This window comes from Rhinoraja longicauda, chromosome 24, assembly GCF_053455715.1.
Source record: "Rhinoraja longicauda isolate Sanriku21f chromosome 24, sRhiLon1.1, whole genome shotgun sequence".
NCBI lineage: Eukaryota > Metazoa > Chordata > Chondrichthyes > Rajiformes > Arhynchobatidae > Rhinoraja > Rhinoraja longicauda.
In genome coordinates, this window is record NC_135976.1 from 26,945,253 (window position 1) to 26,961,093 (window position 15,841).

The 15,841-nt window shown below is 48.7% G+C and overlaps 1 protein-coding gene across 1 annotated transcript in view; it reads left to right on the forward strand.

Moving 5' to 3' along the window:
* The window catches only part of LOC144605326 (tubby-related protein 3-like), a 36,737-nt gene extending 28,582 nt beyond the window's left edge, over positions 1 to 8,155 (forward strand). Inside the window, exons 12-13 of the mRNA XM_078420452.1 lie at positions 1,288 to 1,459; positions 7,857 to 8,155. Of these exons, the coding sequence (XP_078276578.1) occupies positions 1,288 to 1,459; positions 7,857 to 7,990 (306 nt within the window). The 3' untranslated portion in view covers positions 7,991 to 8,155. The remainder of the gene's footprint in view (positions 1 to 1,287; positions 1,460 to 7,856) is intronic.
* Positions 8,156 to 15,841: the final 7,686 nt, after the last annotated feature.

A 15,841-nucleotide genomic window follows, 5' to 3' on the forward strand; every position in this document is an offset into this window, starting at 1 on the left:
ATTTCTCCCCCACCCCAACCCTGGCCCATTCAGAGCATCATCCCCTTCACACGCAAGTGGGACGGTGGCGCAGCGGTAGAGTTGCCACCTTACAGCGCCGGAGAACCCGGTTCGATCCTGACTACGGGTGCTGTCTGTACCGAGTTTCTACGTTCTCCCAGAGACCCGCGTGGGTTTCCTCCGGGTGCTCCGGTTTCCTCCCACGCTCCAAAGACGTACAGGTTTTTGCAGACTGATTGGCTTGGTAAAATTGTAACTTCTCTCTGGAGCGTGTGGGATAGTATTATGTGTGTGGGGATCGCTGGTCGGCGTGGATGTGGTGGGCCGAAGGGCCAGTTTCCGCGCTGTATCTCTAGACTAAGTGAACGCCTCCCACCAATGTCCCGCACACGGGCAGAGTCGATACCGCCACGCTAAGGGAGTGAACTTTGCCCAGTCCCAGAGCACATCCCGCTCTACAACCACACTAAAGGAACCTGCTGCTGAGGCCCAGAGCTAGGTGTACCAGTGCATTAAAGCTGCCCCATCCTCCATCGATATCGATGTTAATAGTTTCTTCTACCACCACGCCAAGGGAGTTGTGATGGAAGAAACTATTAACATGGAAGTGTTATTACTATTGACATGTTAAGTTAACGTTACTGTTAATGTATTATTACTATTAACACGGAATTATTAACATGGAAGTGAAAGTTCTTGGAGGTTGAAACAGCGTTAATTTTAGTTTAGTTTAGAGAAACTGAATAGTTTCCAGCCGAATAAATGCTTTGTCAGGGATTCAGCTGTACAACTATTTTAATGGCCCGATGACTTTTTAAAATCTGTGCTGTTCAAGATTCAAGAGTGTTTTTAGGCTGTAGACTTTGACTTTAGAGATGTAGGGTAGAAACAGGCCCTTCGGCCCACCGAGTCCGTGCCAACCAGCGATCCCCATATGCTAACACTACCCTACACACACTAGGGACAATTTACAATTTTTACCAAGCCAATTAACCTGCAACCCTCTATGTCTTTGGAATGTGGGAGGAAGCCAGAGAACCCGGAAAAAAAACCCACGCAGGTCACGGGATGAACATGCAAACTCCGCACAGACAGCACCCGTAGTCAGGATCAAATCCGGGCCTCTGGCGCTGCGAAGCAGCGACTCTCCCACCGTGCCCTACTAGCACATCTAGCTCTGGGCCTCAGCAGAAGGTTCACGTCCCATGCAGTCCTGCCCAGATTGTAGAGGAGAGGCAGACGTGACCGTGACCTCCACTGACTGGACAAATGTGGGCTTCCCCTCAGGACAAAGACGGGCTGCTCGTGAGATGGCAAAACAACAACACGGAGAACTTAATCGAATTGCACAACAAGACGCCGGTGTGGAATGATGACACGCAGTCCTACGTGCTGAACTTCCACGGGAGAGTCACTCATGCCTCAGTGAAGAACTTCCAGATCGTTCACGAGAATGATGGTGGGTTGCATCCCTTGCTTTGTGGAGATTACACTGAGTGCTGGAATTCATTCGACCTTTGTCAATCGAGAGCACTTGTGAATCTAATGCCTCGCTTGCAAAGGTTTCAGTATTTTCCCCTCTTTGTTTGAATTTGTCCTTTTTTTTCCATCTCCTTGAACAATCCCCAATTCCCTCCTCAATTTTCAAGCACCATTATCTACAAGACTTCCACCATCTCCAGATAGCCTTCCTCCTCCCCTTTCTCCAAGTATCATTGGAAGGATATTCTTGCTATTGAGGGCGTGCAGCGTAGGTTTACTAGGTTAATTCCCGGAATGGCGGGACTGTCATATGTTGAAAGACTGGAGCGACTAGGTTTGTATACACTGGAATTTAGAAGGATGAGAGGAGATCTTATCGAGACGTATAAGATTATTAAGGGGTTGGACACATTAGAGGCAGGAAACATGTTCCCAATGTTGGGGGAGTCCAGAACAAGGGGCCACAGTTTAAGAATAAGGGGTAGGCCATTTAGAACTGAGATGAGGAAAAACTTTTTCAGTCAGAGAGTTGTAAATCTGTGGAATTCTCTGCCTCAGAAGGCAGTGGAGGTCAATTCTCTGAATGCATTCAAGAGAGAGCTAGATAGAGCTCTTAAGGATAGCGGAGTCAGGGGGTATGGGGAGAAGGCAGGAACGGGGTACTGATTGAGAATGATCAGCCATGATCCCATTGAATGGCGGTGCTGGCTCAAAGGGCCAAATGGCCTCCTCCTGCACCTATTGTCTATTGTCTATTGCCTGCAACCTCTTCCCAATCTCTGGGTGGAATTGTCCGCATCCCATTCCTGTCTGCATGTGCAACTTCCCATGAGCCTTTCCCCTTCTCCAAGTACCATTCCCAGATCCCCTTTCCATCTCCGTGCGTAATTCCCCACCATTTCCCATCTCCGTGTACCATTCCCCCTGTCTCTTTCCTCATCTTCCTGTACTGCCCCAGACATTCCCTCCTCGCCTCCATGTACCACTCCCACCTCCTCTCTCCCATCTCCATGTACCATTCCACACATCCCAGCGTGTTATCTCCATGCACCAATCCCCAAGTCCTTCCCCTTAATCCATGGATCAGTCCCTGTAAACCATCTCCCCTCTCCAGGTACATTTCTGGCTCCTCCTCCGGTGATCACGGCTGACCTTATTTCCACTGCCCTGCCCTAAACACAAACCCTCAATCCCTTTATAATAAATGCTATCCTATTCAGCCTTGAATACACTTCAGGTTAACCTTTCTCAACCTGTTTAACCTTTCCACATCCTTTGCTAATCTTACATTCTCCCTACAACTTAGCGTCCTAAACTGTCTCTGTGTCATGAACAACTTTGGATGCAATATACTGAGATCCTTCATCCTATTCATTAATATGGATTGTGACTGTCTGGAACTAGACATGAAGTTCACAGGCAATTACTGCTTGCCAAGTTTAAAAAGTGTCTTTTTATCTCTAGCTGTCTTCCGTCTGCTAATGAATTCTCTGCCCACACTGACATGCCCACAGTGCAACATCAGGTGGTCCATTTGCTGCCCAGCTTCAGTCATTTGGGTTTGATCCTGACCTCTGGTGCTGAATGTGTGACGTTTGCTCATCCACCCTTCAACTGCTTGGGTTTCCCCAGGTGCTCAGGTCCCCTCCCACACCCCAAAGCCATGCCCGTGTGTTTGTCGCCATTGTAAATACCCATGGTCTGGGTAGATGGCAGGAGCAGTCAGGGTGTGTCGGAGAGAATAGCTTAGAGGGGGGGAAGTGAGAGGGGCATTGCGATAGTGGCATTTTTTTGTATGGAGTTTGTATGGTCCATTGTTGGCTGTGGAAGAGGTGATAACAGAGGGATATATGGATGTGAACAGTGGAACTAGCAGGATAATCAGGTGGGGAAGGGAAAAAACATCTTTGGCCTTATACCTTTGGTGTAAACCAACATCTGCAGTTCCTTCCTCTGCCAGGAATTTGTGTGTAAATTGTGTCTCCACTTCACTTGTGTCCCCACTTCACTTGTGCTTTCTGTATTTCTTGTTAGTTTTATCATATATATATATCATCATATCATATATATATACAGCCGGAAACAGGCCTTTTCGGCCCTCCAAGTCTCCCATCCCTTCAGTCACCTCTAGCTGGTTTCGAACATTCATGCAATCCTCAGGATCACTTTCCTTCACAACCTTATAATCCTCTTCTTTCAGTGTAATGTCTTGTTACAAATGTTTTGTTGGTTGGCTGTGGCAGCCTTTATTTTTCATTTTAATTGCATATTTGTTGAAAAGTAAGAAGCCTTTCTTTAAAGTGCCATGTGCTATTTCTTGCCTTATATCATGCCTTCGGGCCTAATTTCCCGATCTACTTTAGCCAGTTTTGAAACTGTCTTACGTTTAATAATTAATACCTCAAACGAAGCATTGGATAGAATAATGGGATTAAGTACATGCTTATGAGGTTATGAAAAGCAGCTAAAGAGTTGGTGGATTTTACCTTCCAGAAGTCCCTAGATTATGGAGAGATTCGGATGGATTGGAAAGCAATCAGTCTTAGACTCATACAGCATGGAAACAGGCCCTTCAGCCCAACTTCCCCATGCTGACCAAGACATCCCATCTACATTTGTCCCTCCTGCCCGCATTTGGCCCATATCCCTCGAAACCTTTTCTACACATGTACCTGTCCAATTGTCTTTTAAATGTTGCTATGGTACCTGCCTCACTACCTCCTCCGTCAGCTTGTTCCATACATCCAGCATCCTTTGGGTGAAAGAGTTGCCCCTCGGGTTCCTATTAAACCTTTCCCTTGTACACCTTTGGAGTGTGGGAGGAAACCGGAGCACCTGGAGCAAACCCACGTGGTCACAGGGAGAACGTACAAGCCCCATGCAGACAGCACCCGTAGTCGGGATCGAATTAGGGTTTTTGGCACTGTAGGGCAGCAACTCTACTGCTGTGACACTATACCACTCCATCGCATGATCGATGGTTGGTGTGGACTTGGTGCTCCCATGCTGTATCTTTCCATCAAACAATAAATAAATAAAGTTGCCCTTAAGACGGTGATGGTGCGGTTGAAGTGGTTTTGTTTCGTTTAGTTTAGTTTAGAGATACAGCATGAAGACAGGCTCTCCGGCCTACCGAGTCCACGCCAACCAGCAATCCCCGCACATTAACGCTATCCTACACATGTCAGGGACAATTTACACTCATACCAAGTCAATTAACCTACAAACCTGTACATCTTTGGAGTGCGGGAGGAAACGGAGGATCTCAGAGAAAATCCATGCGGTCACGGGGAGAAGATACAAACTCCATAGGGACAGCACCCGTAGTCGGGATCGTACCCGGGTCTCTGAGCCCGAATGCAGCAAGTGCTGCAAGGCAGCAACTCTACCGCTACGCCACCGTGCCGCCGTAAACCTGCCGTGATTTATTGTAACCAAGACGCTTGCTGAGGCATTTTAAAGGACAGTTTAAGAGCCAACAGCACGTGTGAAAACACAAAGTCCAAGCCAGGACCTTAAGAATGGGACAAGAATGAACTTCTTATCTCAACTATGCAGCGTCATGGCCATTTTCACTACCACCAACATTTTAACTGAACTCCTTTTGCATTTTGAGACCATCCTACCTCACATCACTCTACAGTGCTAACGTACCACGTTGACCCATCTATCTCACATTACTCTACAGTGCTAGCGTATCACGTTGACCCATCCCATCACTCTCCAGTGCTAACGTGTCGCGTTGACCCATCCCATCACTCTCCAGTGCTAACGTACCACGCTGACCCATCCCATCACTCTCCAGTGCTAACGTATCATGTACCATCCTATCTCACATCACTCTACAGTGCTAACGTGTCACGTTGACCCATCCCATCACTCTACAGTGCTAACGTACCACGCTGACCCATCCCATCACTCTCCAGTGCTAACGTACCACGCTGACCCATCCCACTTCCATCCACTTCCCTTTCACTCTTTTTTAATTTCAGAAATTAGTCAGATGATCCAAAGTCCTGTGTTCTCCACACGGGTTTAGATTCTCCCCATACATGGATCAGTCAGGAACTAATGGTTGTTTAGGAAGTGCGGGAAGGAACTGCAGATGCTGGTTTAAACCAAAGATGGACACAAAACGCTGGAGTAACTCAGCGAGTCAGGCAGCATCTCTGGAGAAAATGAATAGGTGACGTTTCGGACTCAGAAGGATCTCGACCCGAAGCATCACCTATTCCTTTTCTTCAGAGATGCTGCCTGACCCGATGAGTTACGCCGGCTTTTTGTGTCTAATGATGGTTGTTAGCAAGTTCACACTGTTACGGGCAACACAGTGGCACAGCGGTAGAGTTGCTGCCATACAGCACCAAAGCCCCAGGTTCGATCCTGACTACGGGTGCTGTCTGTACGGAGCTTATAATCCGCCCTGCGACCACGTGGGCTTTCTCTGGGTGCTCCAGTTTCCTCCCACGTACAGGCTTGTAGGTTAATTGACTTTGGTAAAATTGTAAAATGTCCCTGGTGTGTGTAAAATATGGTTAGTATGTACGGAGTGATGGCTAGTCGGCACGGACGAGGTGGGCCGAAGGGCCTGTTTCCGAGCTGTATCTCTAAAGTGAAAGTCTAGAGTCTGAAAACACTTGAATCTTGAACAGCACAGATTTTACAAAGTCACGGGGCCATTCAAACAGTTGTTTATCTCATTGTTATTGAATGGTTCTCCATGACAAAGCTGGCATTCATTAGGCTAGATGGGAATAGTTTCCCAAGATGTTCCGGTCTGCAGTTAGCAGCCATCTGCGAGTCTTATATCATGCACAGCCAACCCAGGTAGAAACGGCACATTTCCTTCCCAAAGAGGCACCAGCAGATTAATGTTCACCACAATTCTGCGATGGCAACTATCACAATAGCCTTCATTCCAAAATCAGTTGACTGCATTGATAATCCTTAGCTGCAGAAATGTAGAAGTCATGAGAGGAATAGACCGGGTAGACGCACAGAGTCCCTTGCCCAGAGTAGGGGAATCGAGAACCAGAGGACATGGGTTTAAGGTGAGGGGGGAAAGATTTAATAGGAACCTGATGAGTAATTTTTTTTTACACCCAGGGGCTGGTGGGCATATGGAAAGAACTGCCAGAGGAGGCAGTTGAGGCAGGTAAAATTTAGGCAGGTACATGGATAGGACAGGTTCAGAGGGTGGAAGGAAATCGGAGGCGAAGGAAGGGCCAGACCAAATCAAGGCTGGCAACAGATGAGCTCAGGAAGGGTGGAGTCCATCATGGTTCATTGTTGGCTGGGGAAGGTGTGCTAACGAGAGGGATACAAGGATGCGAACAGTGGAACTGGTAGGATGACTAGGATGGGGGAGGGGAGAGAGCGGGGCGAGGGAATGCTGGAGTTAGTTGGAATGAGAGAGAGCAACTTTCATAGCGCTGAGTTGTAAGCTGGGTTGTAGAAGGGTGTCGGAAGGAACTGCAGATGCTGGTTTACACACCAAAGATAGACACAAAATGCCGGAGCGACTCAGCGGGACAGCCAGCATCTCTGGAGAGAAGGAATGGATGACGTTTCGGGTCGAGACCTTTCGTCGGACCGAGAGTCGGGGGAGAGGGAAACGAGATATGGAAGGGTTTCAAAGATAATGTAAGGTGTGGAAAGGACAGATCAAAGCAGACAATGTTCGAGGAAATGTGGAATGGTTCAGTAAAATTTAACAGGAGGACAGAAAAACTAGTTGGAGAACTAGGGTGGGAGAGGGACGGAGAGAGAGGGAAAGCAAGGGTTACTTGAAGTTAGAGATAACAACATTCACACCGCTGGGTTGTAAGCTGTGCCAAGTGAAATATGAGGTGCTGCTCCTCCAATTTGCGTTTGGCTCCATTGACAGTGGAGGAGACTGAGGACAGAAAGGTCAGTGTGGGAGTGGGAATGGGAAGGAAAGTTAAAGTGTTTAGCAACCAGGAGATTGCTTTAGTTTAGTTTAGTTCAGTTTAGAGATACAGTGCGGAAACAGGCCCTTCGGCCCCACCGAGTCCGACCAGCCATCCCCGCACACTAACACTAGTCCCACACACACTGGGGACAACTTGCACTGGGGACACCGAGCCAATGAACCTACAAACCTGTACGTCCTTGGAGTGTGGGAGGAAACCGAAGATCTCGGAGAAAACCCACGCGGGTTGCGGGGAGAACGTGCAAACTACGTACAGGCAGCACCCGCAGTCGGGATCGAACCCGGGTCCCCGGCGCGGTGAGGGAGAAACTTTACCGCTGCGCCACCGTGCCGTGTGGTGCTAAACCGGGGGGAAAGGGCGGGGGTCGGATTAAACATCGAGTGATATGAAATAAGCCCCTTCTGTCCGTGTCTCTCGCAGCCGACTACATGGTAATGCAGTTTGGACGTGTGGCCGATGATGCTTTCACCATGGATTATAGCTACCCCATGTGTGCTGTCCAAGCATTCGCCATCGCCCTCTCCAGCTTCGACGGGAAGCTAGCATGCGAATGATCAACAACATCTCACGGTGGAGCTTGAAACTGAAGTGCGCTTTTACTTAATCTCCGAGACTAGCGTTAGATTAATGTGTGTGGTATGCATTTTATCATAGCCTTGTGCAGGTGTTTTCTTGCGGTTGCACCCCGGGGCTGTAGTGCAGACAGAGAACGGTAGAAATGCTCCACCCTTTAAAATCACCATCTGGCCGGGGAGGGGGGGGGGGGGGGGGGTGGGCACCATCCAAAATGGAGAGGGGGTTCTTCAAAATGTAGGACGGGGTCTTCAAAATGGTGGAAAGGGTCTTCAAAATGGTGGAAGGGGTCTTCAAAATGGTGGAAGGGGTTTTCAAAATGGTGGAAGGGGTTTTCAAAATGGTGGAAGGGGTTTTCAAGGCAATGGGGACCTTCAAAATGGAGGAGGGAACCTTCAAAATGGTGGAAGGGAACCTTCAAAATGGAGGAGGGAACCTTCAAAACGGAGGAGGGAACCTTCAAAATGGAGGAGGGAACCTTCAAAATGGAGGAGGGGACCTTTCAAATTGGAGGAGGGAACCCTCAAAATGATGGAAGGGACCTTTCAAAATGGAGGAGGGAACCTTTCAAAATGATGGAAGGGACCTTCAAAATAGAGGAGGGAACCTTCAAAATGGAGGAGGGAACCTTCAAAATGGAGGAGGGAACTTTCAAAATGGAGGAGGGAACCTTCAAAATGATGGAAGGGACCTTCAAAATGGAGGAGGGAACCTTCAAAATGGAGGAGTGAACCTTCAAAATGGATCAGGGAACTTTTAAAATGGTGGAAGGGACCTTTCAAATTGGAGGAGGGAACCCTCAAAATGATGGAAGGGAACCTTCAAAATGGAGGAGGAACCTTCAAAATGGTGGAGGGAACCTTCAAAATGGTGGAGGGGAACCTTCAAATGGAGGAGAGGACCTTTCAAATTGGAGGAGGGAACCCTCAAAATGATGGAAGGGACCTTTCAAAATGGAGGAGGGAACCTTCAAAATGGTGGAGGGAACCTTCAAAATGGTGGAGGGAACCTTCAAAATGGAGGAGGGGACCTTTCAAATTGGAGGAGGGAACCCTCAAAATGATGGAAGGGACCTTTCAAAATGGAGGAGGGAACCTTTCAAAATGATGGAAGGGACCTTTCAAAATGGAGGAGGGAACCATCAAAATGATGGAAGGGACCTTCAAAATGGTGGAGGGAACCTATCAAAATGATGGAAGGGACCTTCAAAATGGAGGAGGGAACATTCAAAATGATGGAAGGGACCTTTCAAAATGGTAGAGGGAACCTTTCAAAATGATGGAGGAAAGGACCTTCAAAATGGAGGAGGGAACCTTCAAAATGGAGGAGGGAACCTTCAAAATGGAGGAGTGAACCTTCAAAATGGATGAGGGAAGTTTTTAAATGGTGGAAGGGACCTTTCAAATTGGAGGAGGGAACCCTCAAAATGATGGAAGGGAACCTTCAAAATGGAGGAGGGAACCTTCAAAATGGTGGAAGGGAACCTTCAAAATGGAGGAGGGAACCTTCAAAATGGAGGAGGGAACCTTCAAAATGGAGTGAGTGGTCTTCAAAATGGAGAAGGGAACCTTCAAAATGGTGGAAGGGAACCTTCAAAATGGAGGAGGGAACCTTCAAAATGGAGGAGGGGACCTTCAAAATAGAATGAGTGGTCTTCAAAATGGAGAAGGGAAACTAAATATGGAGGAAGGGACCTTCCAAATAGCAAACACATGTGGTTTTCACTCTGATCGCACTGAGATTAGAAAAGGGAAAGTCATTTGTAGTCAATCGTACCGTGTTTTAATGTCTATTTCTAATTTTATTATTCAAGAATGTAATAAAGGTGTCTATGATTACGTCAGACTCATTTATATTCTACGCTGGGGCATTCATTTTCTTTCATAAGGTTGGATGTCTGAGAGAAAGTTTGGCTTTGGACGAGATGGCAGTTGTATTCATAGTCAAGATTCGTCAAGGCAAGCTGTAACATAATGGTTTTCACAGAAGCACATAATACGAGTGAACCTACAAATGAGGCACAGTGGCGCAGCTTGTAGAGCCGGTGCATCACGACGCCAAAGACCCTGGTTCGACCCTCACCTCGGGTGCTGTCTGTGTGGAGTTTGCAAGTTCTCCCTGTGAGCTCGTGGGCTTCCTCGAGATGCTCCGATTTCCTCCCAATTCCCAAAGACGTGCGGCTTTGTAGGTTAATTACCCGCTGTTAATTTGTTCCTGGTGTGTAGGGAGTGTTGATGAGAAAGTGGGATAACATAGAACTAGTGTGAATGGGTGATCGATGATCGGCGTGGACTTGGTAGCCGAAGGGCCTGTTTCTATGCTGTATCACTTCACTAACCTAATCAAACCTAACCTAAACTAAACTAAACTAAACTAAACTAAACTAAACTAAACTAAACTAAACTAAACTAAACTAAACTAAACTGTTGCAACACTAATCACGATGCAGTCATCACATTTCGAAGAAGGCTTCTTGTCTACTGACTATTCCAGGCATACCACCACCCTTACAGGCGTATAGAGAACTGATCAAAGAGTTTGTGGACTGGTGCCAGCGGAACCGCCTCCGGATCAACGCGGGGAAAACCAGGGAGATGCTGGTAGATTTCCGCAGGCACAGCCAGGTCCCCCCGACACCGGTGAACATCCAGGGAATGGACATCGGGAAGGTGGACTCTTATAAGTATCTGGGTGTCTACCTCAATAATAAATTGGACTGGACCGAAAACACCGATGCGCTATACATATTTTTTCATATTTTCATATTTCAGATACAGCGCGGAAACAGGCCTTTTCGGCCCACCAAGTCCGCACCGCCCAGCGATCCCCGCACATTAACACTATCCTACACCCAGGGACAATTTTTACATTTACCCAGTCAATTAACCTACATACCTGTACGTGTTTGGAGTGTGGGAGGAAACCGAAGATCTCGGAGAAAACCCACGCAGGTCACGGGGAGAACGTACAAACTCCTTACAGTACAGCACCCGTAGTCAGGATCGAACCTGAGTCTCCGGCGCTGCATTCGCTGCGCAACCGTGCCGCCTACAGAAAGGGCCAGAGCAGACTTTATCTGCTGAGGAGACTCAGGGCCTTTGGAGTGCAGGGGGCACTCCTAAGGACCTTCTACAACACGGTGGTTGCATCAGCCATTTTCTATGGAGTGGTCTGCTGGAGCAGCAGCATCTCAGCGGCGGAAGGGAAGAGACTCGACAAGCTGGTCAGGAAGGCCAGCTCTGTCCTGGGTTGCCCCCTCGACTCAGTGCAGGTGGTGGGAGAGAGGAGGATGATGGCAAAGCTAACATCGCTGCTGGACAACGACTCCCACCCCCATGCTGGACACTGTCACTGCACTGAGTAGTTCCTTCAGTGACAGACTCCTTCACCCCAAGTGTGTGAAGGAGAGATATAGGAGGTCCTTCCTTCCCGCTGCTGTGAGACTGCACAACCAGCACTGCTCCCAGCAGAGCAGACGAGTCAATAGTAACGGTTAAGAATACACTCTTGCTATCCACTTTGCTGCTGTAACACTGTAACACTGTAAATTTCCCCGGCGTGGGACGAATAAAGGAATATATTATTATTATTATTATTATTATTATTAAAGTAAATTGAGGAACCCATTGTAGTTCCCTCCACAGATGCTGCCTGACCTGCTGAGTATGCCCAACATTATCTGTTCTTATTTTAAACTTTTAATTATATTTTAAAGATCACTTACCTTCATTGAGACCACCAAGTCCGTGCCGACCATCATACACCCGGTCCCAAGAGTTCCAGGTTATCCCACTTACTCATCCACTCCCTACACACCAGGGGCAATTTACAGAGGCCGATTCACCTACAAACATGCTCGTTTTTGGAACGTGGGAGGAAACCGAAGCACCCGGAGGAAACCCACACGGTCACAGGGAGAACGTACACACTGCACACTGACACCGCCCGCGGTCAGGATTGAACCTGGATCTCTGGCGCTCTAGTACCATGAGTACAATGGCATATCACTGTTCAGGAAGACATTGAGTATATTTGGGGGTTAATAATTGAAGCTGTCAACAGTACATATAAATAAAACTAAACCAAATATATAAGGTTTGAGTTGAACCCAGCAGTATGAATATTGACTTCTCTAACTTCAAGTAGCCCTTACATCCCCTCTCTCCCCGTCCCTCCCCAACCCAAGTCTTTGTACTACGCTCCAAGTTGTCTTGTTGATTCTCATTGCCTGTACTTGTTGTCACCTAGCCCACAGCTAACAACGGTCTGTTTCCTTTATCATCGTCACTTTTTTGCATATGTTTCATTCATTTCTTCGAAATCACTGTCTATATCTCTCGTTTACCTTTCCGCTGACTCTCAGTCTGAAGAAGGTTCTCGACCTATTCCTTCTCTCCGGAGATGCTGCCTGACCCTGCTGAGTTACTCCAGCTTTTTGTGTCCAACTTCGGTTTGAACCAGCATCTATCTGTGGTTCCTTCCTACACATTTCATCTGCCGTTCCTCCCTACTCATAAGGTTTGAGTAGAGTCAGTTTGTGCCAGTTGATAACATTGCTGGGGCTTGTGTGGTCTGCAGTGTTCCAGTTTTGCCAGCAGATGGTGCTGCCTTCCCCTCCACAGGTGATATACAGTGAGTGAGAGGGATGGAAGACAGTGCTCACCTTTGGAAAGCAGAAAGCTGAAGACACGTTGTGTACTGAACTGTTGGCACGTAGTCAAAGATCTGGCAAATTCTAGGAATTCGGAAAGCTGGGGCTGAATAAGCTCTGAAGAAGGGCAGCACAGGAGCACAGCGGTAGAGTTGCAGTCTTACAGCGCCAGAGACCCGGATTTGAACCCGGCTACGGGTGCTGTCTGTCCGGAGTTTGTATACAGTATTCTCCCCGTGACCGCGTGGGTTTTCTCCGGGTGCTCCGGTTTCCTCCCACACTCCAAAGAAGTACAGGTTGGTAGGTTAATTGGCTTTGGTTAAAATTGTACATTGTTCCTAGTGTGTAGAATAGTGCCAGCGTATGGAATGATTGCTGGGCGGCACGGACTCAGTGGGCTGAAGGACCCGTTTCCATGCTGTATGTCTAAAGTCTTCAGCACAGCCCATCTAATACATCTACACGAGGCTCTGCCTCGAGAAAATGGTGTCCATCATTAAGGTTTAGGTTTCGGTTTGTTGGTGTCACATGTACTGAGGTACAGTGAAAAGATGTTGTTTGCATGTTATCTAATCAAATCAGATAATACTATACATGAATGAAATAAAATCATACACAAGTACAAAAGGTAAAGCGAAGAGCGCGGAAGATAGTTTAGTTTAGTTTAGAGATACAGTGCGGAAACGGGGCCTTCGGCCCACCGAGTCCGTGCTGACCATCGATGACCCGTTCATCCTAGGTCTATGTCATCCTACATACTCATCCCTACACATTAGGGACAACTTAAGTTACAGAGACCAGTTAAACAACAAACCCACACATCTATGGGATGTGGGAGGAAACCAGAGTACACGGAGGAAACCCACACAGTCACTGGGAGAACGTACAAACTCCACACAGACAGCACCCGAGGTGAGGATTGAACCTGGCTGCATTTTCCTCAGTTCCCTTCCCCTTTACACACTCATCAGTTTATGGGCGGTCACGGTGGCACAGCAGCAGAGTTGCTGCCGTACAGTGCTTGCAGTGTTGGAGACCCGGGTTCGATCCCGACTACGGGTGCTGTCTGTACAGAGTATGTACATCCCCCCCCGTGACCACGTGGGTTTTCTCCGAGATCTTCGGCTCGGCCGCGGGACCTAACATCGCCCGGTGCGGCTAGGCCGCTGGACTTTACACCGCTGGTGCAGCTCGGCTGCGGGACCTAACATCGCCCGGCGTGGCAGCGGGACGGTTCAGCGCCAGATGCGGCTCGGCCGCGGGGCCTTCCATCGCCCGGCGCGGCTCGGCCGCGGGACTTTACATCGCTGGTGCGGCTCGGCCGCGGGGCCTAAAATCGCCCGGTGCGGCTCGGCCGCGGGACTTAGCAGCGCACGGTACGGCCGAGGGGCCTTCCATCGCCCGGCTCGGTCACGGGACGGTTCAGCACCCTTTACGGCTCGGCCACGGGGCCTTCAATCGCCTGGCTCGACCGCGGGACTTGTCAGCGCCCGGTGTGGCTCGGGGACTGTGCGGGCCGGTCGGGGACGAGCTGTCTGTCCGTGGGTGTGGGGAAGAGAGTGGAAGTTTTGTTGCCTCCATCACAGTGAGGGGGTGTTTGGAGTCACTGTGATGGATGTTTGTGTTGGGGTCATGTGTCTTGTGTTCTTTTTTTTTTGTGTGTGACTGCAATGTGATTTCGTTCGGTACCTCGGTACCGAATGACAAATAAAGCTCTGTATTCCTCCCACACTCCAAAGACGTACAGGTTTGTAGGCTAAATGGCTTGAAGTATGTGTAAATTGTCCCCCAGTGCGTGTAGGATAGTGTTAATGTGCGGGGTGATCGCTGGTCAGCGCGGACTCGGTGGGCCGAAGGGCCTGTTTCCACACTGTATGCACAAAACTAAACTAATCAGCCCTCTCTAATATCTCAGTACTATCGGTTTAAGCTAATTCAAATGACAGAAGGTTCCACATTCTCACTCCTCACCGAGTAAAGAAATCCCTCCTAAATTCTTTAGGTGATCGTAGTGAGTCATTGGTACATGCGTCCACTTGTCAGAGTTTGGTTTTAAATGGGTTGTTAGAAATTGCAGGAAACCTGTAAGTCTGGTTATTCAACAAAACAATGTGCTGGAGGAACTTTGCAGGCCAGGTAACATCTTAGGAGGGAAATGTGCATACACTTACACCAAGTCAATGGATATTTTGAAGGCAGGGATTGATAGATTCTTGATCAGTACGGGTGTCAGGGCTTATGGGGAGGAGGCAGGAGAATGGGGTTAGGAGGGAGAGATTGATCAGCCATGATTGGATGGCGGAGTGGACAATGGGCCTAATTCTGCTCCTATCACTTATGGCCTCAGGATATTTTGGGTCGGGACCCTTCTTCACACCGATAGAATTGCTGGGAGAAAGCTGGCAAAGAGGTATGAGGAGAAGGTCAAGCATGTGATAGATGGATAGACATAAAATCCTGGGGTAACTCAGTGGGTCAGGCAGCATCTCTGCAGAAAAAGGAATAGGTGACTTTTCGGGTCGGGAGCCTTCTTCAGACTGCCGAACAACTTCGAATCACAGAGTCACACAGCGTGGAAACAGACCCTTCGGCCCGACATGTCCATACCGACCAACATGTCCCATCTCCCCCATCTACACTAGTCCAGTCTGTTATTCCAAGTGCAGGTATGGAATCTGATAAGGAAGGAAGGAAGGAAGGGAGGAAGGGAGAACGGGAGGGAGGGAGGGAGGGAGGGAGGGAGGGAGGGAGGGAGGGAGGGAGGGAGGGAGGGAGGGAGGGAGGGAGGGAGGGAGGGAGGGAGGGAGGGAGGGAGGGAGGGAGGGAGGGAGGGAGGGAGGGAGGGAGGGAGGGAGGGAGAAGTGAAATGGAGAGCTAGAGGGAGTGACAATGGGTCAAAGGGAATGGGGTGGAAAGAAAGGGGGAAAAGAAAAATAGGGAATTGTGAGTAGGAAGGGGTGATGGGTAGATGGAGGAAGGAACAAATGGAGGAAAGAATAGGGGCAGAGGAAAGGAGAAAACCCAGGATAGGGTTCGATCCCGACTACGGGTGCTGGCTGTACGGAGTTTGTACGTTCTCCCCGTGACCTGCGTCCACGGAGGTACTCCAGTTTCCTCGCACATTCCAAAGAGGTACAGGTTTGTAGGCTAATTGGCTTGGAATGTTTGTGAATATATTGTC